At 44.1% G+C, this 16,836-nt stretch overlaps 1 protein-coding gene across 2 annotated transcripts in view; it reads left to right on the top strand.

Moving 5' to 3' along the window:
• Positions 1-16,836, top strand: part of Usp10 (ubiquitin specific peptidase 10) — a 50,303-nt gene that overhangs the window by 5,143 nt on the left and 28,324 nt on the right. For both annotated transcript variants that reach the window (XM_041650572.1, XM_041650571.1), the window contains exon 2: positions 12,813-12,881. In XM_041650572.1, coding sequence (XP_041506506.1) covers positions 12,813-12,881 — 69 coding nt within the window. The remainder of the gene's footprint in view (positions 1-12,812; positions 12,882-16,836) is intronic.

The following is a 16,836-nucleotide window of genomic DNA, read 5'->3' as shown; positions in this document are numbered from 1 at the left end:
AGCTCTAGGCCAGCCTGGTCTACAAGAGCCAGTCCTGGGACAGGCTAGGCTCCAAAGCTACAGAGAAACCCTGTCTCGAAAAACCAAAAAAAAAAAAAAAAGGAAATTGTGATTTGTAGTAAACCTGAGTGTGACTCTTCAGATTACAGATGTTTGTGAACTGGTTATTTTCTTAGTATTGAGAAACTCTTTGGCAGTGATCCAGTTTTCATTGGAAGACCTAGAAAATTAGAAGCTGCCCGCTCCGGTTCTCTGCCCATCTCAACACCTGTTGTTACTTCAATTATTCTTCTGGGAACAGGGCAGGTGAGCTGTTGGGATAGAAGAGGGATTTGGGACTGGTATCAGAAGACTCAAGGACCTCTTCCTGGAACTTTCATCCTCACAGGAGAGTTGAGAGGCTGTACAGGACACATGGGAATGGGGCTGCTTCCTGTGTGTAGGTACGTGGCCATGTTCATGCGGAGACCAGAGAGCTACACTTAGGTGCTTCCCTCCCTTAGTTCCCTGAAGCAGGGTCTCTCACTGAAGCCAAAACTTTAGTTCCAGCTAGACTGACTGAAAAGCTAGTTAGCTAGCAGGCTCTGGGGTCGGCTTGTCTCGACCTCCCCAATGCTGGGGTTGACTTGGCTGACTTTTTAGGATCCTTACGATCCTATTTTAGGGGGCTGTGTCTGTTTGCATCTTTGCTGGCAGTCATCTTGAGGACCATCTCCTAGTCTACTCTGATCTAAGAGTCTCACAAGTAATGGCTTAAACGAAAGCTTATCCTTCAGTCATTTGGTGCCTAGTTAACAGCAGCCACACCATCTCTCTTTATGCTTTTTAAAAACTTTGCCAGACAGTGGTGGCAAACTTCTTTAATTCCAGCTCTCAGGAGGCAGAGGCAGGTGGATCTCTGAGTATGAGGCCAGCCTGTTTTGCAGAATAAGTTCAGGACAGCTAGGGCTACACAGAGAAACCCCACCTCAAACAAAAATATTTTGGGTGTGCAAACATGTTGGTAGACCCTTGCTTCTTTTCTCCGTCAAGTGTGTGTGTGTGTGTGTGTGTGTGTGTGTGTGTGTGTATGTGAGAGAGAGAGAGAGAGAGAGAGAGAGAGAGACAGACAGAGACACAGAGACTTTACATGTAGCTAAGGCTTCCTTCAAACTTGCTATTTAGCCACATAGTCAAAGACGGCTTTTGAGCGTCCTGTTTCTACCTTTCCAGTGCTGGGGGCTACCAGTGCTGGTTTATATGATGGATTGGGGATCCAAAAGATTTACTGTACCATATTCACTGTGAAGAAATACAGATAGATAGATGTCAGTTGGCATCTAAGTGCTCCTTAAGACCTAAACTCAGAGCTGGACAGTGGTAGAGCATGTCTTTAATCCCAGCATTTGAGAGGCAGAAGTAGGTAGATCTCTGGGGGTTGGATGTTAGCTAACCTGATCTACAGGACAAGTTCCAGAAGAGCCAAAACTACTCAGAGAAACCCTGTCCCGAAACAACAAAATGCCAAACAACTTAATTTAGTAGAAAAGTACTAAGCCTGCAACAGTGGCTCTTCTGTAGGTCAATTTCAGTGGGTACCCAGGCTGGGATGGAAAGAAGCTGCCTGGTGAAGAGTGTGCCCTGAATCCTTAATTGGGTGTTTTGACTGTGTGGGACATGGTTGATACAACTCTGTGTTCACAAAGACAGAATTTGGAAGACTGAGATCTTTCAGTGTCACAGCTGCTGGCTAGGAACATGTAACAGTCATGTCTTGGTCTCCCTAATGTTGTGATTAGAGGTGTACACTATGTCCTGCAAAATTCATTTTTATGTCTTAAAATACCAGAGTAAGGCTGAAGTAATATATGGATTATGTTTTGCAAGCCATGGACCTTGTCACCTAGAGAGCCGAAGAGTATTTAATGGAATCCATTAGCAAACCTGCAATCCCCTTTCATAAAGGATCCAAGGCTACACCACTGGGGCTCTCACACTAACACACTGGTGCCCTTGCTGGAACAGAAACCGTTCACCCTGACTACATTGCTTTTGTCTAAGTGTTGTCAGGATCACCCATTAACTTACGGGTTTATTGGTATTCTAGCAACTGTCAAGAGGCTTTCCAGCATTTCTTTCTGTCTTCTGCATTTCGCCTGTATTAGGCTTGTCGCAGAGAAGTAAAGCTAGGGTATCTCTGATGTGTGTGATGTGTGTGATAGGGGAGTGCATGTGTGGAAGCCAGATGACAACGCTGTAGGTTCAGTTCTCTCCTTTCACTTCTCTGTGGGTTCTAGAGATGAATCCCAAGTCCTGGTTATACTGCAGCTGCCTTTACCTGCTGAGCCATCTTGCTTTCCTAGGACTTAACATTAAAATACATGCTTCTGCCTTCTTTACCTTCCACTAATTGTAGCCACAAGGCCAAAGCTGTGGGGAGATAGGTGGGACCCCAGAAATCAGAACAGGGGTCCTGCCTGAGAGAATTTAAAATTGAGACTTAATTCTAGGTTTGTGATTTCTGTCCATTCTATTTTTTTCCCCATGTGTATGAGCATTTGCCTGCATGTGTTTGTAGCCCTCTGGAGGCCAGAAAACTGTATTGGATCCTATAAACTGGAATTGGATAGATATGGTTGTGAGCGCCATATGGGTCCTGGAAACCTGGGCCCTTTGCTAGAGCAGCTGGTGCCTTTAACTACTGAGCCATACCCCCCGCCCCTTTTAAGAATAATTTAATTTTTGTGCATTGGTGTTTTGTCAGCATGTATGTTTAAGGGTGCTGGGATCCTCTGGAACTGGAGTTATAAACAGTTGTGTGCTGCCATGTGAGTGCTGAGAACTGAACCCAGGTCCTCTTAACCGCTGAGCAATCTCCAGCCCTCCAACCCCTGTTTTAAAATTTAGCTGTTATACAAAGAAACCCTGTATCAATCCTTATTAAAATTTAATTTTTTTTTTCTGTGATGGAGCAAGTGCTGTACCCCTGAGCTAAGCTACTACCATCCCAGCAGATATCTTTTTTTAAAAAATATTTGTTTATTTATTATGTATACAATATTCTGTGTGTATGCCTGCTAGCCGGAAGAGGGCACCAGACCTCATTACAGATGGTTGTGAGCCACCACGTGGTTGCTGGGAATTGAACTCAGGAAGAGTTCTGGAAGAGCAGTCAGTGCTCTTAACCTCTGAGCCATCTCTCCAGCCCCCCAGCAGATATCTTGATATATGTAAATGGTTTTTGTTTTTTCAGTCAGGATAGCTCTGGCTGTTCTGGAACTCTGTAGACCAGGCTGGCCTTACACTTGGGTCTGACTGCCTCTGCCTCCTGCCTCCCGAGTGCTGGGATTAAAGGCTTGTGCCACCGTCTCCCAACTGACTTTTTTTTTTTAAAGAGTTATTTTAGGATCACAACAAAATTGAGAAGATAAGCAGGGTGGTGGAGGTGCACGCCTTTAATCCCAGCACTTGGGAGGTAGAGGCAGGTGGATCTCTGAGTTCAAGGCCAGCCTGGTCTACAAGAGCTAGTTCGGGGATGGGCTCCAAAGCTACAGAGAAACGCTGTCTCGACGAAACTAAAAAAGAAAGAAAAGAGAAATTGAATTGAGAAGATGAAGGAAGACATCTCCTCCCACTTGTAAACTTGTAAGTAGTGTTCTCCTTTTCTTATCAGTGGCTGCCAAGGCATCTCTAGTTAAGACCCAAATTAGATTCCCTGGGTAGTTGCGATCATTTGGTAGAAAGGGGCTTGCAGTACAACCCTGAGCATTGAAGGAACATTACGGTTGCTGGGCACTGTGGTTTGTGTGGTCCTGCGTGGGTCTATATGGCCTGTGTCAGCCATATGTTATCACCATTCCACACACACCACAGAAGAGAGGCAGGGCTCTAGATCAGGAGGTTGATAAGCCAGTGGTTCTGGAGACTTACTTACATGGGTCTTTGATCTTCTAGAGGACACTAGGCCAGGACCTGCTGTCCATAGAGGGACTCTTATAGTGATTCTCAAATGAAAGATAGAGTGAAAGAGTGGATGAAATAAAGCTGGGCATGCTTGCAGGTGTTACTGTGCTGGCTAATGTGTGAGTTACACTTTGATAACAGTCCTTTCAGATTTTAATTTTACTTTGAAAAAAAATACTTGCCATTTGTGAGCAACTTACTCCCGCAAAGGATATGGGAAAGGAAAAGATGAAAGTGTGCCCAAGTGAGCCTTCATCTTCAGTTTGCTTGTCATTCGTATGTTTTTGGTTAGGCCTCAGGGTCTCTCTGAGTTGGTAGTCTGGATTTGGAATGCTCTTTGTTGCCCAAGCACTGGGTCGGGGACTGGAGCTGCCACACTCTGTCTCCGTAGTCTGTCCTACCCCACCACTCCATTCTGGGATCCCATCTTCGGGTTGTAGTGTGCCATATACTGGAACAAACAGTTCAGAAACTATTCTGAAAACATTTCAGTAAATTTATTATTATTATTTTTTGTATACAACACGTGTGCCTGGTGCCTACAGAGGCAAGAGAGGGCATTATATCCCTCTCTAGCCCTACATTCCACTCTTCACTGTAGTCCTGCGCTCTAGCTTGATACTGTAAAAAGAGGTGATCTCAGCTAGTAGGTTCTTGTTCGTCCATTACCTCTCTACTAGAGGCCTAAAGGAGCGACCATTCTTTGGAAAGAGTGGTAGGTCAGTCGTCTGAGTGACTAGAGAGGAATCTGCTAGTTAACCTGAAATGTTTCTTTTCCTTTTCCATTTTAAACATTTTTACTTTATATGTATGGGTCTTTTTGCTTGCATGTATGTCTGCACTGCATTCATACAGTGCTGGTAGAGGCCAGAGGAGGGTGATACCATGGGACTGAGTTACAGGCAGTGGTGAGCCACCTTGTGGGTCCTGGGAATCAACCCCCAGTACTTAGGAAGAGTAGCAATTAAGTAGTAGTTAAGAACTGCTGACCTAGACGGGCAGTGGTGGCACTCGCCTTTAATCCCAGCACTCTGGGACAGAGGCAGGCGAATCTCTCTGAGTTCGAGGCCAGCCTGGTCTACAAGAGCTAGTTCCAGGACAGGCTCCAAAGCTACAGAGAAACTCTGTCTTGAAAAATCAAAAAAGAAAAACAAATAAAAAAAGGAACTGCTGACCCTTCTCTCCAGGCCCTTAACCTAAAGTGTTTGATGTCTTCTCCACAGTCATCTTTCCTTCTCTTTATCAGTGTTCTGCAGTGGCCCGCACACTGATAAAAAACATTCTTTCCCTCTAACTCCTGACTTTTTTCCAGACTGGCACATTTACTTCTGACAAATAAGATGCAAAACTAGGGCTTCTGTATTAGTTTGTGAGTCTCCCCTTCCTTCCACTCTACTGTACTCTATGGCATTGGCTGTCCTAAAACTCACAATGTAGACCAGGCTGGCCTCAAACTCATAGATGCAAAGTCGGCAGTAGTAGAGCATGCATTTAATCCCAGCAGGCCAGCCTGGACTACAGAGTGAGTTCTAGGACAGCTAGGGATACACAGAGAAACCCTTTGTGGAAGAGGAAAAAAAAACACGAAAAACTAAAATGAAACAAAACTCCTCACAGAGATGCACCTGCCTCTGCCTCATGCTAGGATCAAAGACTTGTATCACCATAAACTGTCACAAAAGATGTTTTAATGCCTCCAGTCTAGGGCGAGTATAAATGCCAAGAAAAACACAGGCTTACCAGGCAGTGATGGTGCACGCCTTTAATACCAGCACTCAGGAGGCAGAGGCCGCCTTTAATACCAGCACTCAGGAGGTGGTGAATCTGAGTTCAAGGCCAGCCTGGTCTACAAGAGCTAGTTCTCTGTTACACAGAAACCCTGTCTTAAAAAACCAAACCAAACCAAAAAACCACTGAGTTTTTTGAGACTCTTGTAGCCCAGGTAGCTTTGAACTGTGCCTGAAAATGACCTTGAGCTTTTGATCTTTCCTCCACTCACCAGTAGGTAGTGCTGAGCTCACGAGTATGGACAGCCTTACCCTGTTCTATAGTGCTGAGGATGGAACCCAGGGCTTCCTGCATCTTATGCAAGCATTCCTCAGCCCTATTATTTTGTTGAGATAGGTCATAGCTCAGGCTGACCCTGAACTCCAATACACTTCCCAAGCCACCAAACCATACCAACCATATTTGCCTTTCTTTTTTCTTTTCTTTTTTTCTTTTCTTTCCTTCCCTTCTCTCTCCTCTCCCCCTCCTCCCTCCCTCCCTCCCTCCCTCCCTCCCTCCCTTTCTCTTTCTTGGAGTCTATGTAGTCCTGGTTGTACTGGAATTCTGCTGGTCTCTATGTAATCCTGGTTGTACTGAATTAGGCTAGCCTTGAACTCATAGAGATCCTCCTGTCTCTGTTGAGTGTGCACCACCAGTCAAAGTTCTTTGTTTTTAAGATGCTCTTTCTCTTGTTTCTTCAGGCCAGGTGATGTGCGTCAGCGTGTCATACTGCAATTACTGTGTCATATCCTTCTGTACTCCTGACAAGCACAGTCCTGAGGGCTGAGTGAGAGAACGCACTCTGTAGTACCAGCAAGTGTGCGAGTGCCAGTTAGTGATCATGCCCGTTCCTTTGCTGGCATGGCTGGAGTTAGGGCAAGTTGTCCCCGAGACCCTAGGACCATGGGCTTTGTCCTTCCCAGTTAGAGCTCTTTAGCTGCCCAGTTGCCCATGCCCCTGGTTCCCCACTCCATCTTCTGTGTGTGCCCATCTCTGTTTATCCTACCTGACATTTCTAATCCACACACCCCCATGCTGGAACATACCAACCCACCGTGGCTGAACTGCGACAAAAGTCATCCCTAAATGTGGCTTACGACAACCCCCCCAACAGCTGTGGCGTGGCTTTGTCCCCAACATTTATGACCTTTGCATACCCATAGGTGTGATATAGGTGCTTTGTGCTCATTTTCTGCTCTGTAAGCCTAGGGTGAAGACTTTTGCTTGCTCATCACTATGTTCCGGAGTCTACAGCATGGAAAATGCTCAATTAGTATGGATAGATTAATTGATGGAAGATATACTGTAGTTTATGTTTGAAGCCCAGAGTCAAGTGTGGGAAAGGTTATGCAGGTCACTATTCAGATCTAGAGTGAGGAATGCTGTCCCAAAAGGACACGGTGATATTCAGAAAGGGTTGCTGGAGGAACAGTTCACAGAGTGCCTGTGAAAGTCTAGCCTGTGTAGCTTGTGTATCAGGAGATTGGAGTGTGGAGAGGATGTGGGTGCACAGTGCGTTTGGTAGACAGTTCCTGAGAGCGCTTGTAGATTCACTGATCATCCCGGAAGAGCTTTTCCAGGGGACCACATGTACACTGTTGGGAGAAAGCACTGTGGTGGGCAAGTGAAGTTTGAGGAAAATTCTTTTGTTTTTTTTTTTTGTTTGTTTGTTTTTTTGAGACAGTTTCTCTGTAGCTTTGGAGCCTGTCCTGGTACTAGCTCTCGTAGACTAGGCTGGTCTTGAACTCACAGAGATCTGCCTGCCTCTGCCTCCCAAGTGCTGGAATTAAAGGTGTGTGCCACCACCGCCTGGCTTCCATTGCTGTTCTTATAGAAAGGACTGGGAAGCAGCTAATGGTGGGCTTTTGTTATATGAATCATGGTTTCTAATTTTGAGATTGTGTCTGTAGCAACCGCTTAGCTTGAATTTTCAGTGGAAGTACCAAGAATATACAGCTTGCCAATTTAAAGCCTGACAATTTTAATATTTGGAATAAAATATGTAAATGAAGTAAAGTAGACACCAAACTGAAACACAACTCTCCATAGCTGTGGGTTGCTATCTATGAGAGTGGCTTTGTAATGCTAATGTCTCTGTTCCCTCTGCCTGGGAATTCCCCTCATGCAGCTCAATCAGGGGAGAAATAAGCCTTTCCCCTGCTTTTTTTTTTTTTTTTGTTTTGTTTTTTTTCGAGACAGGGTTTCTCTGGCTTTGGAGCCTGTCCTGGAACTAGCTCTGTAGACCAGGCTGGTCTCGAACTAACAGAGATCCGCCTGCCTCTGCCTCCCGAGTGCTGGGATTAAAGGCGTGCGCCACCATTGCCCAGCCTCCCCTGCTTTTGTAACACTCATCAGCCTGCACTTGCATTGTGACAGCCTGTGAATATTGTTATGTCCTGAGTTCTCAGCATCTGCTCAGATTACCCTCAGTCTCAAACAGTTCGCCTGGGGTAGGTGATGGTTAGTAAATATTGTTATGTCAGTGAAACTCCTGGTTTGCATGGACTGAGCAGTGTCACCTTCAGGTGTCTCCCATCCACGCAACTCTAGAGCATTTTTTTTTTAAAAAAAGATAAAGTTTCTCTGTGTAGCTCTAGTTGTCCTGGAACTAGCTCTGTAGACCTGGCATTGAACTCATAGGGATCTACCTGGTTCCGCCTCCTGAGCTTAAAAGTGTGGATCACTTCACCTGGCTCACTTCCCTTTTTCAGTTAAAGTTCAGAGTGTTGAGCAGGCAGGTTTTGGTGCACTGTTTCCAGGGCCATGTTTCCCCTTCTTTACTGTTTTTGCTTCTTTTGTTTTGCCATGCTTGACACAAGTCAGAGCCTCACAAATGCCAGGTGCGCCCCACCCCAGTCCTACCTATTGCTTAATCCATGTCAGGCCCAGGAGCTCTTCTGCTTGGTGAGACATCTTGAAACTACCTGACCCAGCTCATTTTCTGCAGAGAATGAAGGCTTTGCTCCTTCACAGCATCTGTTGCTTCGAAGAATCTGCTAAGCCTCCCAGAGAGCAGAAAAGCTGACCAGAACCCCTTTTTAGCTGTGGTAGGGCTCAGCCTGCTTGCATAGTTGTGCACTACAGTGGGAGACTGTCCTAAGTAAGAGCTTGTGGTAACTGCCTATCTCCCTTAGAAATTGAAAAGAACTGAACAGAGCCAAGGTCCCGCAGATTACTTGTCTCACAGCTGCCTCTTGAATCACCAGGAACCTGTTCAAAAGGCAAAGAACATTAATTTGGGGGCAGTAGACATATTCAATTCAGTTTCTAGAGATGAGGCCTTTAGAAGCTTAGGGGCCAAGAATGTTGTTCTCCAGTGCCCCCTAGTGCCACGCAGTAATGGCAGACCTTAAGTTTCCCTTGCTGGCCGACACTAGTTTCCTGTGATTCTCATCTATGCTTCTGTGGGTGAACCTGGGAAGGTACTCTGAGCGGTGCCTTTTCTTTGTCTTTCTTCCAGTTCTTATGTTTGTGTGCCACTCCCTGGAGCTTGGCCTCTGCTTTTGCAGTTTTATCAGCATATTGTATTTTTTTTCCTTTTTCCTATAAATGTAAATTTTATTTATGTGGGTATTTTACCTTCCTGTGTATCTATGTACCCTGTACTCTTAAGTCAGAAGAAGGCCTAGAATTCCCTGAAAATGCAGTTACAGATGCTTATGAGCTATCACATGGGTGCTGGGAATGGGACTCAAGTGCTCTTAACTCCTGGACTGTCAGCTTCCTAGAGGATGTTACTGGTTACCACTCAGGTATGCGTCACTTTGGCTAGGCAGATGTATTCGTGTATCCAGTACAATTGTAGCCCACGCCCCTAATTTTAATGAGTCCCTTGACTCCAGATCTCAGTATTTTCATCTTTTTGACCTTTGACAATGACTTCTCCAAGCATCGAAGATTCTGTTACACATCTGTGTCCCATCAGAATGGTGTTTTTTGTGAGCAAAGCTGGTGCATAGGAAAGGCCTATGTGGATGTATTCACAATAGTTGGAGATCCTGACCCAGGCTCCTATAGTGGATGCTGTACACAGATATCAGAACCTTGACTTCTGGCTTCAGCAACTAAACTGAAACTAGTCTTTTATATTAGAGGTGCACTCACTTACAAAAACTCATGAAAATAGATTACAGCAGGAGGATGTGCTTCATGTTTCTTGATGGAGTTTCCATTGATGTATGTGAACCAGTGAGAAGGGAGTCAGGATGGAGTTGCAAGCAGTCCTGGCTATCCATTTGTCATTCACTCAATGGTATTTGGTGTCACATAGCTGCTAGTTAACAGTTCTCCTGGTGTTCTTCGATGGATTAAGTGTTCTCAGCACGGTGTTGGCTGATGGGTGAGAGGTGCCTTGTGCAGGGGTAGATTTAAAAGCATGTCTAAAATTCTGTTCTTTATACCAACACATCTTTTCTTTTTGTTTGTTTGTTTTTCTTTTTCTTTCCGAGACAGGGTTTCTCTAGCTTTGGAGCCTGTCATATAGCTTTGGAGTCTGTCCTGGAACTAGCTCTTATAGACCATCCTCTAACTCACAGAGATCTGCCTGCCTCTGCCTCCCTGAGTGCTGGCACCACCACTGCCCAACTCATTTTGTTTTTTTGAGATAGGTTCTCTACACAACCCTGCTGTCAGAACTCACCCTGTAGACCAGGCTGACCTCAGACTCAGAGATCCACCTGCCTCTGCCTCCTGAGTGCTATACTGACGTTTTAATTAGTTTCTGTTTTGCCTGAACATATGTTTGTGCATCATGTGCATACCTGGTGCCCACAGAGGCCAGAAGAATGTATTGAATTCCCTGGAATTTGGGATACAATTGTGTGCCATCACTAGAATGTTGTGAAATGAACCTAGGTTCTCTGCAAGAGCAGCCAGTGCTCTTAACTCATCCATCTCTAGTCCCTAATTAGTTTTTTGAATAAAACATGATTTAAAAACAAATATTCTAAAATAACACACTAGCGCCCATCTCTTCCCATGTGTAACTGTACACCTCCATAGATCTCTGTCAGACTGGGCTATAGATCCAGAGCCTCTGCAAACAAAAACGTGCATTTTTTTATTTCTCATCACGTGGTGGGGGTGGGGGTGGAGCTTATTTTTTCAGTCATTTATTGAAGGTTTCCTATCTGTAGCATGCTCTCTTGGTTGGTTCTGCCTACCCCTGCCTCCCAATGCTGGGATTAAAGGTGTGTGCCACCACCACCTGGCCAGAATTCTTACTGCCCTCCTTGGTTCAGCTCCCAGCAGCCACCCAGAACTCCTAGCTGCAGAAGATCTAACATGTCTGGTTAATTCTCATCCATACATACTGCTTTGTGAATCTGCAGTCTTTTTATTCCCAAGAGGGGATATATTCCAAAAGGGGATGGCTTTTTGAGCATTGCTCTCCCTGAGACGGAGTTCCCTGGATCCTACTTCTGTATCCATCCTTGTCTGTCATCATAGTTCATTTAATGGGAGTTACAAACTGCACACAGGTGTTTGGATGTTAGCATAATGATGTTGAATCCAGTGTTTTACCACTGAGCCAACCACATCCCTGTTCTCTGAGAATGTTTTATACACCTGAGTAAAATATTTATAGGATGGAATTCTGTGGAAATAATACTCTAGCATTCTAGGGGAAAGTACTTCTTGAGTTTTCAAAACTGCCCTATTGCTATATACATCTGTTCTACTAAAAACCAGCTGAGTTTTTAAATTAGTGTTTTGAATTTAGTCTAATTTTTACACTTTTCTGTTCTCTGATAGGGTGTTTCCTTTCTTACCGTGACTCTTCTGTTTTTTTTTTTCACCTGCCATGCTGAGAGTGATGGTAATATAAGCTTTCCCATGTTGTAAGTGATTAGTTAATGTTGCAGTTGGTAAAGGGCCGAGTCCCCAAGCATTTTAAGAGAAGACTCCAAACCATGTCGAATCTCAGTGTTTCCACCATTGCCATCTGTCCAGTCTCCTTGTCGACTTGGTCAAGGATATGCATTATGTGAGGACAGCTTTGTTTTCAGTGTTTGTTATGGTTTTGGTAGACACAGCCAAATAACCTCAGGAAATGGTTTTCCCAACAGTGACTTTTTGAAGAATAACGAGTATTATTTTCTATAATACTTAGTTACAAAATGTACGTTTATAAACTTCCCCATAGGGGGCTGGAGAGATGGCTCAGTGGTTAAGAGCATTGCCTGCTCTTCCAAAGGTCCTGAGTTCAATTCCCGGCAACCACATGATGGCTCACAACCATCTGTAATGAGGTCTGGTGCCCTCTTCTGGCCTGCAGACATACACAAGACAGAATATTGTATATATAATAAATAAATAAATAAATAAATAAATAAATAAATATTTAAAAAAAAATAAACTTCCCCATAAGTCATTTCTAGACTTGAAGATGCAATGGAGCTGAAGACACAGCTCTGCTTGTACTTTGACCCTCAGTCCTGAGTTTTTCATGTAGCAGGTTACTGGCTGAATGAATGAGTGTTGTGGAAATCTCATGGTACTTGATAGTGGCAGATTTCTTAAAGCAATTAGGAGCTGGTGGCCACTTGGCAGATTCAGCTATACCAAGCCTGTCAGTGAAGGTCACGCCTAGCACTCTATGAAACTAGAGGGTTGTATCTGCCATATGTTTCTCTGAGTCCCATTCATGTTTAGAATAAATGACACATCTTTAAAGATTGTTACTCAGGATCACTGACACTTTTCCATGAGTTTTCCTGTCCTTTGACAGGGAAAATGAAATGGAGGTAGGTAATGATGTCACTCAGCTAAGAGCTAAATGGAGGTGAAAAGGTGAACCAGGAAGTCTCCCACAGGCAGGAGCCTACATGCTGTGACCATTCTTGACTTGCTTCAAAATAAGCTCTTTCAACCTTGTTCTTTGAGAGTTTACAGAAAAGGTTAGGTGGCCTTTTCTTGCATGTCATGAGAAAACACCACCCCTAAGAACCTCAGCTTTCAACTTGAGGCCCCTCATTGCTTATTTGAAAAGGATTTGGGGGATTCTAGTCTAAATGTTTCATAGGACAAACTGTAAAATATTGACTTTTAAAAAATAAGTAATGTGTTTATTGTATGTAATCAAATGTTCTTCTTGTTTTCAGTATATTTTTGGCGATTTCAGCCCTGATGAATTCAATCAGTTTTTTGTGACTCCCCGCTCTTCAGTTGAGGTAAGAAAAAATTTTTTCATGCTCACATGTGTAAAAATGATTGACAGTTCATTTTCACTTTAATTGAGAGTCCTAATATAATGCATAGATGAGCAGAGACTACACCATGAGTGTGCTGGACCCATTTGTTGCTCTTGTATTTGCTTTAAACTTAGAAGGTGCCAGTATAGTTGCACACACAGCTAGACCCCTATTTCTTCTTCCTGGCTCCTTTCCCAGAGGTAGTGACTGCTGGGGTGGGCAGTGCATGCTGTGTCCATAGCAACTGTCGAGTGCTCTGTGCTTTAAGATCATCCCTTTGCAGGTCACTTTAAGCCAGTGCTGTATTCCCAAGTTTATGCTTATACATTTGTTTTTTTGTTATTGTATTGTTTTGTTGTTACTGCTTGTTAGTTTAAATATTGTTTTGTGTGTATTAGTGTTTTGCCTGTATGTATATGTACCACTTGCTTGCTTGGGGCCCATGGAGATCAGAATATCGGATGCCCTGGAAGTGGTGTTATGGATGATTGTGAGCTCCATTGTTGATGCTGAGGCTGAACTCAGGTTCTCTATAAGAGCAGTAAATGCTGAGCCACCTCTCCAGCACCTGCTTTCTGGTTTTAATTGCTCAGTAGGTTCGTCACACACATTGTAATTTATTTACTACACTATATTAGTGTGTTTACTGAGTGTTGTGGGAGCTGCCAGGTTAGGTTAGTGGGTTCCTGAGGGAGTACATGATGATTTCTCATTTCTATGACCTATCCCATAGATCCACTCCTCCCATCCCCAACTCTCTGTCTCTCTGTCTGTCTCTCTCTCTCTCTCTCTCTCTCTCTCTGGTCTTACTGTGGCCTTGAATTCACAGAGATCAACTTGTGTCTTTCCCCACTAATGGGATTAAAGGCACAGTCCCCTACACACACTTCCGAGTAATATGGTACACACTCATTCCTGCCCATAGCTATGGTATAGCTTGATCTGGCTTTATTTTCTATGTGCTGTGGGCTTTAAAATTTTAGTGAAGTGCTTTCTTCTGTTTCTAAGATCAAGAACTGGGGGTAAACGGGGAGAGTGTTAAAGTGTAAAGCATATCAACTGAGAGCTTTTGTGCCTGTCTTAGGTGTTTGTTTAAAAACTTGCCCCAGTAAGATAGGGAGCCAGGGAGAAGCAAACAGGTAATTCTGTGTGTGATCTTTAATATTGGTGTTGTTTATAAGGATTACTGGTGTTTCTAGAGCTGTGCTCTGATTTATGAGCAGTGGCTTGAAAGTGGATCTCCCTAGTGGAGAATAGTCAGGTAATTTAGTTACCTGTTTGAGCCCTCTATTGTCTACTGGTGCTGGAAAGTGTTTATTCCAGGAGATACTCAGATCTTAGTATTGGAAGCAACATATACATCAAGTGTTATTGAACAGATCACCCCTAGTACCATAGCTGAGAGAGAGAGAGGGAGAGAGAGAGAGAGAATATGAATGAATGAATATGGGGGGGGCACCGATAAAGCTCTTGATTGTCATTTAAGGATTTTTGTTTGTTTTTGGCATAGGGTCTCCCTATGTACCTCTGGCTGTCCTGGAACTCACTCTTTAGAGCAAGCTGGCCTTGAACTCAGAGATCTGTCTGCCTCTGCCTCCCAAATGCTGAGATTAAAGGCATGCACCACTATGTACCACCTTAGATTAATTTTTAAAAATTGTGTATGTATGTGCGTGTGCATGTGGTTTGTGCGCTTGTGTGTGCAATGCATATGGAAACCATAGGTGTTAGATTTCCTGGAGCTAGACTTATAGGCTATTGTAAACTGACTGACAGTGGGTCCTCTTCAAGAGAAGGAAGCACCCTTAACTGCTGAGCCATATCTTCAGCCCCCTGAATTGGTGTCTCAGGGGCTTGCTTTCAGATTATTACATTGTGTTTCCTGAATGTTTGAGGAAGCTGGAGATACTACGCTGTGCAGGGCCCCAGGCTTACATGCTTCTCAGAGTAAACTGGACCTCCTTTGTCTCCAGCGTCTCACCTTTGTATGGGGAGTTACATTTTTGGTTTGATGTATAAGAGACAGAATTTTACTTCATAGTCCAGGCTGGCATGAAACTTGCTATGTTTCTCAAATTGGTCTTGAACTCATGGTGATCCTCCTGCCTCAGCCCTTTGACTGCTGAGATTCCAGGTGTAAACCACCAAATCTGGTACTTTTTGTATTATAACCTGCTGTAGAATTGGACAGCTTTGATCCATTTGGATAGTTCTGTCTCATCGTGCTTACTACATCTTCTGTCACGAGGGAAGGTCTTAACTTGGTGGCAGTTTATTGAGTGAAAGGTGCCACACACCTGGACAGCAAAAGCAATCATGTTTTTGCAGTACTGGTGCATCCTGTCTGCAACCATTCCGCGGTTATGATTTCCTCAGGCCAATAGTCAAAGTAAATGGATATATGATTTTAAAGTCTCACTTTGTAGTGTAAGCCAGCTTTAAACTCATTAAAATCCTTCTGCCATAGCTTCTTGAGTACTGGGTTTATAGATGTGCATCTTCATGCCTGCTAACGTGTCCTAAGTGTGTGTGCCATAGTGCTCGGCTGACAGAAGGTAACTGTGGAAGCTGGTTTTCTCCTCTTACCATGTGGGTCCATGGATGGCAGCAGTCTGGCCAGCTTCAAGTAAATAAGGAAGCAGAGGCAGGTGGATCTCAATGAGTTTGAGGCCAACCTGGTTTGCAAAGTGAGTTCCAGGACAGCCAGGACTGTTACACAAAGAAAGCCTGTCTCGAAAAACAAAACTTTGTGGGGTCAGTTACAGGGATTAAACTCAGGTTGCTAGACTTGTTCAGCAAACTTTTTTACCTGCTGAGCCATCTCACCAGCCCCTAAATGCCTTAATACACTAACTGAAAATGACAAGTAGGACTGGAGAGATGGGTCAGTGGGTAGAGGTCTGTGCTGCCAAGCTTGATGACTTGAGTTCAATTCCTAGGACCCGAATAGTGTCATGACAGAACTGACAACACCACCACTACCCCGGTAAATAATGAATGGAATTTTAAAAGAAGCTTAAATAAAATTTGTTAAATTGCCCCAGATTTTAGTGGTAATCTGTTAATTGGTTAGAACAGTTAGCCTGGCTTCCCTATCTGTCGTCTGCTATCCCAGAAACTCCTCCTGAGGTCTTTGAGAATAGGAGTGTTAGGAACCCTTGGTCAGTGTTTTCACTGCCACTGTCCTTCTCAGTCCTATTCATGATACATATATCATGATGCTAGCACCAGTAACATGTCTTGCCCTATGTGAGGTGGCTGTTTTGAGAAGAACTAGCTAGAGTTCTGGCCCTACAAGGTCTGGGGTGCAGGAATTGGTGGCTTGTGTTGTGCTGACCTGCTGAATTGTCCCCGGGGTAGTTTGCTGTCTCTGCCTCTCTTATAAAAGGGTTCAGTAATAGAGACTTTACCCTGCCGACTTATCTGCTCTTATTACTTTACAGAGACCACATTTCTGCACACTGCAATTGAAGTTGCTATATGGACTCTGGGGTGTTCCACCTTCCCAGTAGGCACATACACATTGCCACTGGTCCTCCCTCCCAGAGTTGGATTCAAAAGATTTCCCAGTGTCACAGGGATTTTACTGTGAATGGATTGATTCATAAGACCTTTCTGTGCCTCATAGATTTCTGTCTCCAAGGGCACCCTAGTCACTGACAGAGCAGACATTCTGTGTTACACACAGTGTCTCATCTTTCTTCTCTTACAGGGCTTTGCTTATAAGCTTCCTTGAGATTGCTGCACCACATGTGTGCTGTCAGTGTGTCAGGGTGCTAAGTCCTGGGTTGCCTCTTGGCGCCAGAACCTGAGTGAGCAGTTAGACTCCTTTCCAGTTACCGTTTTCTTGGTATTTGTCATTACTATCTGGGGAGAGAACCTAGCACTTTACTTTAGTTGGTTGGGGGGAGTAAATTTACCTCTTATAACCACA

This window comes from Microtus oregoni, unplaced genomic scaffold (genome assembly GCF_018167655.1).
Source record: "Microtus oregoni isolate MIOR12 unplaced genomic scaffold, Mior012 000004F_ref0000308, whole genome shotgun sequence".
Lineage (NCBI taxonomy): Eukaryota > Metazoa > Chordata > Mammalia > Rodentia > Cricetidae > Microtus > Microtus oregoni.
This window is presented reverse-complemented; position numbering and strand designations above follow the sequence as displayed.